The sequence below is a fragment of the Lemur catta genome, chromosome 19, assembly GCF_020740605.2.
Source record: "Lemur catta isolate mLemCat1 chromosome 19, mLemCat1.pri, whole genome shotgun sequence".
NCBI classification, from domain to species: domain Eukaryota; kingdom Metazoa; phylum Chordata; class Mammalia; order Primates; family Lemuridae; genus Lemur; species Lemur catta.
Genome location: NC_059146.1, coordinates 23,714,513 through 23,724,123, shown reverse-complemented (window position 1 = coordinate 23,724,123; position 9,611 = coordinate 23,714,513). Strand labels below are relative to the sequence as shown.

The 9,611-nt window shown below is 44.2% G+C and overlaps 1 protein-coding gene across 1 annotated transcript; it reads right to left on the bottom strand.

Annotated features, from left to right (window-relative positions):
* Nucleotides 1–2,418: 2,418 nt before the first annotated feature.
* Nucleotides 2,419–9,373, bottom strand: SLC6A16 (solute carrier family 6 member 16). The gene is made up of 10 exons (XM_045531843.1): nt 8,956–9,373; nt 8,349–8,506; nt 8,029–8,155; nt 7,661–7,836; nt 7,350–7,460; nt 6,924–7,165; nt 4,647–4,836; nt 4,049–4,250; nt 3,774–3,933; nt 2,419–2,648 (listed from the first exon to the last, which is right to left on the bottom strand). Exons 1-10 carry the CDS (start codon nt 9,371–9,373, stop codon nt 2,465–2,467), a joined length of 1,968 nt encoding a protein of 655 aa, XP_045387799.1. The 3' UTR covers nt 2,419–2,464.
* Between the last annotated feature and the right edge of the window lie 238 nt (nt 9,374–9,611).

The window sequence follows — 9,611 nt, the reverse complement described above, 5'->3', positions numbered from 1 at the left end:
CTTGTGGTATCTTCCCTCCAAGTTTAGTCTTTGGGGAGGATCCCTGAGATCACCAGTTGCCAGGCAGATTCAGCCCTGCGGTGGGCTGAGCAAGGTTACCGGTTGCCAAGAAGATTTAGTTTAGCTAGTAGACTTAGTGACTAATACACTTAGTGGATTAAGATAAGGGATTGAGGGAGGAGCCAAGATATGAACACTGACAGCCTGTTTCAGAGTTCACGTTGTTAACCATCATGCTATAAAGATTCAGCGTAGTGTAAAGCTTCAATGTCTACAACAGGGTGGTGCTGGAGCAGATTTACACGAGTAGCCGGACGGCATAGAATACAAGGTCTAGAACAGGACCTAGGCAATGACGGAAATCAGCATATGAAAAGTGGCATTCAAATCAGTGAACAAAACATTATTTATTCAGTGATTTGGTTGGAAAAATTGGCAAGACACCTGGGAAAAATTATGTCCTTACATAAAAATAGATTTCAGATGGGTCAAGGATCACAATGTAAAAAAAAATGAAAACATAATTCACTAGAAATAAATATGGGTGAACATTTCTATAATCTTGGCACAGGGAAGGGCTTTCTAAGAATAGCAAAAACTAAGAATCCATAAAGGAAACGTTTTGTAAATTTGACTGTATAAAAACAAAATTTATATGTTATTAGGTCCTCGCAATTTGTAAGTTTTACATCTTCTTTAAAAATGCAACCTTTTAACCTCTTTATCCCAAATAATGTTTTATCGCCTTAATGTGTATTTTGTCTTTTGTTTAGTATTTGCCTAGTATTTCCTCCTCCTTTTTACTTTAAATATGCATACTTATGTTATAGATGTGTCTTATATTTTTACTAAGACTCTTTTTAATAAGAGCCTGGAGGAAAGGTATTTTGGTAGGGAATGAGATGGAAAATAGAAGTTCACTGGAAAGATTGAATAAAATCCAAAGAGGATTTCATTTCAGGCAATATGACAATAATATAAGGTAAACATAACACTTCCTATTATAAGACACTTAAATGTAACATGAAATATATTTCAAGAATCTTCATAAATGCATAGATTAAGTTAGAAAAAAATTAAGGGAAATCCTCAAGAGGACAAAAATTAAGCCCAAGCTTGAATTCAGATAAGTAAGCAAGTATTTAAGCTAGTAACTGCTTTGGGGCAATTGCCACTCTCTTGTAACTTAGAGATTTTTGTTTTAAAGGCTGGGTAAAGACAAGGCCTTGGGTCCAAGTAAGAAAAGGAAACCTTCATACACAAAAACCTACAGGGCTATAACCTCTGTGGAAGAGTGACATAACAAGAAAATAGTAAAAATATATGATGCTAAGTAAAATTTTAAGGCACTTGGTAAAGTAATCAACTACCCCAAGGATTTAAGAGCTATGTGAGGAGGTCATCAATTAGCAGGTAGTTAACCACTTTGCCATAATAAGTCAATCTGCTGTTTTCTGAGACAGTTCCCTCCACCTGGTTCAGTTTACTTATAGGAAGCACCAGGTAGAGAGGACCTGGGATTCTAGCATTTAAATTTAACAAAGCCAGTGGAGGCATGACTGGGAGTTATATGATTTTTAATAACAAAAGTAAGGTTCAACTGAACTGACTTATTTACCAGCACCATTTTTGTCCTAGTTTCATAGGGACCAGATGTAGTAGCATGGACCAGACGTAGCATAGACCAACTCCTAGAGGAAGGTAGCCTGCAAGATGTAGCATCAGCCGTCACCATCAATCAAATGCTGAAAGTCAAAAAACACCATTATTATGGGTCTGGTGAGAGCAAGTGTTGGCGATGTGGGGAATGACTGCTATATTAGTTCCCATCAGGCCAGAACAATATTGTCAATCCAGGAGAATAAAAGATCTTTGGGTCCAGTTACATTAGCAGTTGCCACGTTTCTCTCTTCTAATGTCAACTTGCCAGCCAGGGAGTTCCACTTTGAAAAAGAGGTGATGTTATGCCTAATGAGCCAAGTCTTTATTTCTAAGAGGAATTACTCACATGATAGAAAGTTTTCCACCTATTTATCCATTTTATTCATCATTTTAGGACTCAGCCTCTCCTGAGTCAGTGGACGAGACTTCTGTGAGTTAATTTTATCTTCAGGTTTGAAGACAACTGTGGCCCCATTGTGGATCATGCAGAGTGGGAAAGTCACATTAATGAGGGTGTACAAGAAGTAGACAGGGATGGGCAAGATGGTCACGATGATGAGAACTACAAGTAAGAATTTAGCCCACAATGGATAGGTTTGGAGCTCTTCATTTGACTGTGGAGAAAGGAGAAGGTTTTGAATGCCTTGGTTCTCTGAAGTGGAAGGCTTCAGAGTATAGGGGTGGGAGATGAGCTAAGGCAGGAGACTAGATAACTGAACCCCCAGGGAATCAGGGAATATTATGAGTGGGTCTTAGAGGCAAGAGTGGATTGATAGGTCTGGTACCCACTCCTTAGGGGGTTCTATTGGGGAGGGAGGCTCACTGAGGTTGAGTTCCAGGCCATATAGGTGATATCCTTCCCACAAAGATGAACCAGGGTGAACAAAAACAGGATTAGCAGCACAAATGGAGACAGAAAGGACCACAGCCAACGATACATGGGGGAGATGGAGCGGCCCAACAGGATTGTCATGTCTGCAAGGAACCTGGGAAGAAGGACAACAAAACTTTGGGAGGCCCATTCAAGACTTTCCCAGCCTTGCAAGGATTGGGGGGGATGAGCCCAAGCCTAGCCTGGGCAAAAGCCTTTAACATTTCTCAGACCTTTCTGTTCACCTCCACAACCCCTCCACAACCAGTCTTCTTGCCTCTAATTTGTCCCTTTCCAATCTCGTGTCTGTTAAAACACACTTTTCTCCCCCATCATCCTCAGGAAAAAGGCCAAGTTTCTAAAGGTAGTTTCTTCCAGCCCATACATCCAGCTTTCTTTGGTGTACCTTCTTAACCTCAATACAAATGCAAGTTGGGTTCCTTCTGCCTAGAATCCCCTTCTCTCTTTTTCTCCCTTGACCAACTATTCATCTGTCCAGACTCTGCTCAAGAATCCCCTCCTCTAAGATACTTTGCCTGATTCTTCATACTTCTTTAGATAACTGTTTCTAGAGTGCCCTCAGCTACCTGTGTTCTAGACTTACCACCCTGCCCAGGGATCTGCTTACATATGTCTTTTTCTTCGGACTGTGCACTCTGAGAGCAGAAACTAAATATAATTTACCCCAGGATCCCAAGCCTGGCAATAGGAGGCCCTAAAAAATATGTGAGAATGAGTGAGTGTATGAATGCACAAACTGATGCCAAGAACCACTAGAAATGCTGCCACTCGCGGACTACATGGTGCTTCTCAAACATTAGTGTGCATGTAAGTCACCTGAAGACCTTGTTAAAATGTAGATATAGACTCAAAGGTCTGGGTGGAGCCCAAGAGTCTGCATTTCTAATAAGCTTCCAGATGATAGCTGTTGGTCCACAGACCACATTTTGAGAAGCAAGAGACTGTGTGTTTTAGAAGCCCACACTACTCTAGTTGAAAATAGGACTCAAGACCTCCCTGGACTTGATATGGACTGCTTACCACTTTACCATTTCACAGCTATTTTCTCTAGGAAGCAGGCCATGCCTTTCTCCTTTCCTTCCTGCAGAGCTTTCCCTAAGCCCTGAGATCAGAGATCTAGCAGTAGGTAAGAGCAGAGGGAGCAAGGAAAAGGCCAATTCTCCCTACAGACCCTAGCTGTATGGGTACATGGCGGGAGACTCCTGGGCTTGGGACATACCTCCTGGCCCCATAGATCCAGGCCACGGCCACATTCTCCAAGATGATAATGAAGAAGAGGGGCAGAGATACCCAGTAATCATCCAGCAGATTCACATAGTAGCTGCCCGAGGGCCTAGCAAAAATGAGGCTGCCCAGGAACATAGGCATGCAGACACCCACTGGAGGAAAACATCAGGTTTGGATCAAGGTTAGAATTCAAACTGGCCTATGTAAGAGTCCCAGTTGGGTTAAGCTAAATAACAGCCTAAGGTGGGAGTAAATAGGTCAGGTTACCTGTGAGCAGCTGCGTATGTTTCCTGAGGGGAGAGAATGTGTCCTGGAGAGGGGTAATGATGCCCTGCATAATCCCTATCATGGTGCTCATCCCCTGGTTCACCAGCAGCAGGAAGACGATGATGGCCCATAAGGTGGGTCCAGGAAGCATAGAGATGAGTTCGGTAAATGCCACAAATGTCACACCTGGACCTTCCATAGCCTATGAGTGAAAGGAGGAATGATGAGGGCTCTGGGCTCAGCATAGAGACTCTTAACTCCATTCCTGTCCCTTACCCTAGGAAACTGTTTAACAGCACTGTTAATGGACTTACTACACTCATTTGGCCTTGAAACATGGGGACTTCCTCTTACTATAATTGGGTCTAGCAACTCTTTTGGGTTGGGGTGAATAGGCTTATGTTAACTGTAGTGGTTGGTGCTAAAGAGGCCACAACAGCTTTATCACAAAGGACACCATAAACCTTGGTCTTGGCTGTCCAGTGTGCCACTGAGAATTGCCTTTCTGGATTCTACGGACACACTAAGGAAAGCTGAAGTTTTTGGTACACTGGGGACCTTGGGGAACTCTAGGGCCCCATCTCTAACACTTACCTACCTGTTTCAATTGCCAAGTTAAGTTGCAATCAGTTAATTGTTGTAGGATCTCACTTTTGACTTGTGCAGGGAGGCTGTTATTGAGCCACCTTGGATAAATGAGGTTTGGCTGGTGATACAGACTATCTGGGGGCCGCGCCTTAGAAGGCAACATTCCATTTGCTACCAGGTCCATCACTCTGTCGGCATTTCTGAGGAAGGAACAGACTCGTATAAAATCATTGGGCCCTGTAAGATAACTTCTCCTTTTTTATTCTCTAGATCAGAAGGAAAATCATTAGCTTAGAGTTTTTGATCTGGTTAAGGTAGAGCCTGCACTGAAACCTGGGTCTCCAGGATCCTAGTGTATACTGGCTGCCTGCCACCTACTTTCATAATTACAAAGGTGTCTATGAGAGGCTGGAGAATTTCTGACTTAACTCCCAGAGGTGTCTTTCCAACAGTATAATTGAGGGCTTTAGGACTCTTATTTACTACGAGATAATCCCAGGATAACATTAAAGCTTCTCTACCTCTTAATCTGCTGGCCTCTTCAATCACATCTTTCCCCACAGTTCTCTTCACTCTCTATTCTTCAGCCATTCTCAACTATTAAACCTTCTTCAACTTGCCATGCTCTCTCCTGTATCAGTACCTTTGGTACATGATGCTCTCTCTGCTTAGAACTTTCTACCTGAACTCTAGCCCTGAACTCATTCTCCATATGGCCAATTTCTTTTTTTTTTTTCTGAGACAGAGTCTTGCTCTGTTGCCCGGGCTAGAGTGAGTGCCATGGCGTCAGCCTAGCTCACAGCAACCTCAAACTCCTGGGCTTAAGCGATCCTACTGCCTCAGCCTCCCGAGTAGCTGGGACTACAGGCATGCGCCACCATGCCCCAGCTAATTTTTTTTCTATATATATTTTTAGTTGGCCAGATCATTTCTTTCTATTTTTAGTAGAGACAGGGTCTCGCTCTTGCTCAGGCTGGTCTCAAACTCCTGGCCTCGAGCGATCCACCCACCTCGGCCTCCCAGAGTGCTAGGATTACAGGCGTGAGCCACCACGCCTGGCCCATATGGCCAATTTCTAAAAATTCTTACTCAGCTCACTGAACTCTATTTACTGTCATGGAAAAGCTGTTAAAGATCTATTTGCAAAAGGGCAAATCAACAAGCTGCAGAAAAGTAGTATGGTTTGATCCATTTTTTTTTTTTTTTTTTTTTTTTGAGACAGAGTCTCACTCTGTTGCCCGGGCTAGAGTGCCATGGCGTCAGCCTAGCTCACAGCAATCTCAAACTCCTGGGCTCAAACCATCCTACTGCCTCAGCCTCCCAAGTAGCTGGAACAACAGGAATGTGCCACCATGTCCGGCTAATTTTTTCTATATATATTTTTAGTTGTCCAGCTAATTTCTTTCTATTGTTTTGGTAGAGATGGAGTCTTGCTCTTGCTCAGGCTGGTCTCAAACTCCTGAGCTCAAACGATCTGCCCGCCTCAGCCTCCCAAAGTGCTAGGATTACAAGCGTGAGCCACCATGCCCGGCCAGTATGATCCATTTTTTAAAGATAGTATGTTTTTATATATAGGTATAGAAATAGGAAATATTTGAAAGAATACTAGTAGTGGTTTTTATTTTTCAGGAGATAAACTTAGCTCGGGTTTGACTGCTTCCACTAAGAAGCCTTCTCTGACTGCTCCAGGCAGTAAGTGGCTCCCTCCTCTGTGTCTCTCTATCACCCCTACTACCAGTTCTCATCTAGTTTGTAATTATCTGTTTAGTATCTGCTTCGATAAAAAACTGTGATTTTCCTGAGGGAAGGGATGGTGATCTGATGTATCATTGGCTATATTTCCAGAACTCAACACAGGGGTTGGTAGATAGGAAATGTTTTATAAATATCTGATAAATATTTTTGGAATGAATGTCATAGGAGAAGAAAATGGGGAATGAGTAGGCTATGGGGGCTCCCGTGCTATGGGCCCCTTTTTTGTCTAATGGTTTAGCTGAAGGTATTCCCTAGTTTTTCCATGGCAGTCCCAGTTAAGAATGGGGTGAACATACCTTTAAAAACCTCTAAGTTTGGAGATTTACTAGATCAGAAAGGCAGCTCTGAAATAGAGTTGGAGGGATTCTAAGGTTTGGGATGCTCCAATTTGAGGGCTTTATATTGACTGAGTCAACATTCCTGAGGGTTGGGGGTCTAGCCTGGTGTTCTGTGGGCTATATCTAAGACTTTCTTTGTGATGATCTTTCTAAGAGGTCACTGTGAAGATCTCTGTATTAAAGATTGGGCTCACCTCTGGTAACATTTTTGGGTGCTCACTGTGGCCCAATGGCCTATGATGGAAAATACAACCAACGTGGCAGTCATTGAGGTGACCAAGTTGAGAAAAGCCACAGCAAAGGCATCACTGATACAGTTGTTGGACCGAGGGACGTATGAGCTGATCGCAGTGAAGCTGCCAAAGCCGGGGCCCATGGACAAAAAGACCTGGTTTCCTGTCCGGCGCCACACTTCCATAGAGTACAGGGCTGTTACCTGAGAGAGAGAAGTATCATGCAAACAGGGATATAAAGGGAGGAGAGGTAAACCAGGATAGAGATGAAAGATGAGAAAAAGGACATGAAAGAGGGAGCCAGGAGGGCCTCTATCAGACTGGTAACCATTCTGTCCCTGACACTCCCATTAGGATTACAGAATTAAAGGATAGGGGACACCTCACCTTGGAAGCTAACAAAGTCTTGAGACCAAAAATGGCACCTTCCAGCTGTAGAGTCCGGGCAAGGAGAACAATAAGGATGAAGTAGGGAAGAAGAACTAAGACATACAGCATCTGGGTAGAAAATAAGATTCAGAAAGACACTTCAGCAAAGGCAAAAGTTGGAGATAGCAGGCTCAATGGCCACTGGGACTCCGAGGTCAGATTAAAAGGAGTGAGAAGTGGGAGATCTACAGGCATCAAAGTTAGGAGAATATTAGAGGCTCTTAGATGCAAAAGAGTTTATCAGATTAGTAAGTTAGGGGGTGACTCACCTTCCCAATGGACCTGGGCCCTTTCATCATGGAGACGCAGATAAGTAACCAGGTTGCAAAGAGAGACACACTGAGATGAAATAGTGGCAGCCCACCCATCTCAATTTCATCTGTGGCCTTCAACATTTTCCGGTACCAGAAGTATGTGGTGGATGTCGTCCGTGTACATTCGGGATCTGAGGTGAACTGGCCATGGAGGAAACTGCAAGACCAAGTGCCTCCCCCTTCTTTACATCCACCCACTCCTTCCAATCCCATTTCATCATCTTCCTGCTCATCCCTCTTCTCTCAGTGATCCTTCTTCTTTCTTCATGACCCAGTCCTTTTCTCAGCCCTCTCACCTGCCCTTTTCTTCCCACTCTTCTCACCGAAATCACTGGTGTTCCTCAGTGAGGGGCATGATGACCAAGGCAGTGGGGACTGGAAAGACTGAACCAAATAGAAGAGACTCCAGGCCATGAGCATGCTGTAGTATAAGCCCACGATGAAGCATACCTAGGGACCACGAAGAATTCTGGAGGCAGGGGAAATAGCTGGGCCAGCAGAAAGGACATAATTTGACCCAAGGACTGGGGAACTGAAGGGACTTGACTAATAATACAGGTGAAGTCATGGGACCCATTCCAGAATGAGGATTGGGATGGAGTAGGGTGTGAAAGATAGGCCTGGGCCAACCAGGGCTCCTCACCATGAAGCTGGCATACCCCACACCACCAATCCAGGGGCTGATGACCTTCCATACACCAATGCTGCCCTGACGCAGCCTCTGGCCAGCTGCCATCTCCAGGAAGATAAGAGGAACTCCAAGGAAGAACAGCATGAGGATGTAGATGACGATAAAACTGCCTATGAAGAGGATTCAGGAGGAGTTCTGAGAACTATATGGCCTTTCAGTGTCTAGACTTCTTCAAGGGTCCAGGGACATGCACTCCCCACCAGCAACATCCTTAAGGGCCACAGGCATCAGGGCTCACTTGTTTCCACATTTCTCACAGCCCTAAGTATCCAGTTCCCTGGCCCCCAATTTGTGGAAGACTTGGATAGACAGTTTCCACCGCCACACCTGACCCAGGCTTCCAGCCCTACCGTCCTCATGAACCTAAGTGTTCAGATACCCTGTCCCACCTTCCAAAAGGTCCTGGGTATTCAGGTACCTGGTTCCTGCCCTAGTCAGGATCCCAAATCCTCTGTCCCCACATCTTTCAGAGATATCTCAGAGACTCCAGAGTAGCCAGGATAGGCTTCTGGTTCCTCACCCCCTTATGAGGTCCATGAGTCCTGGTACCCAGGCTTACCACCTCCGTTGTGAAAACACAGATAAGGAAAGCGCCAGATGGTGCTCAGCCCCACAGAGAAGCCCACCTGGGCCAGAAAGTACTCAGTTTTATTAGCCCAGGATGGTCGTTCAGCATGGGCTTCATCCTTTGGCTCATCTTTGTCTGTGGTTTTCAGTACTTCTTTATTATCTTCATGAGACAAAATGTATGATGACAGAGTGATGGCCAATGTATGTGCATCCTCAGACAATGACTCAGTAGGCAATAACTCAGACTCCAAGGACTGGGATTTCCAGGGAGTATCAGACTTAGAATATGAAGGTCTAGACATCTGGAGTTTCACATTCTGGGCCTTCATGATTTTATGATCCTTGATAGACTCCACTTCCTGCTTCTGCAGTGATGGGGCCTTATTCCTTGTCAAATGTAAGGACATCAAGGTCCGTAGATTTTAGGTGTATGAGCTAAGGAAAGACAAGACTAATCATATGAGAACCCCAGAGGCCTCCCCAACCCAAGGATACGTGGATAACAACATATCCCCCCCAAAAAAACAAAGAATATTCCTACCTCTAGAAAATAAGAATTTAAAAAAAATTTAAGATAATACCAAAGGACATAAAATTGCTAGCGATAATTTTTAACAAAAGATGAGCAAGATCTTTACACACAAA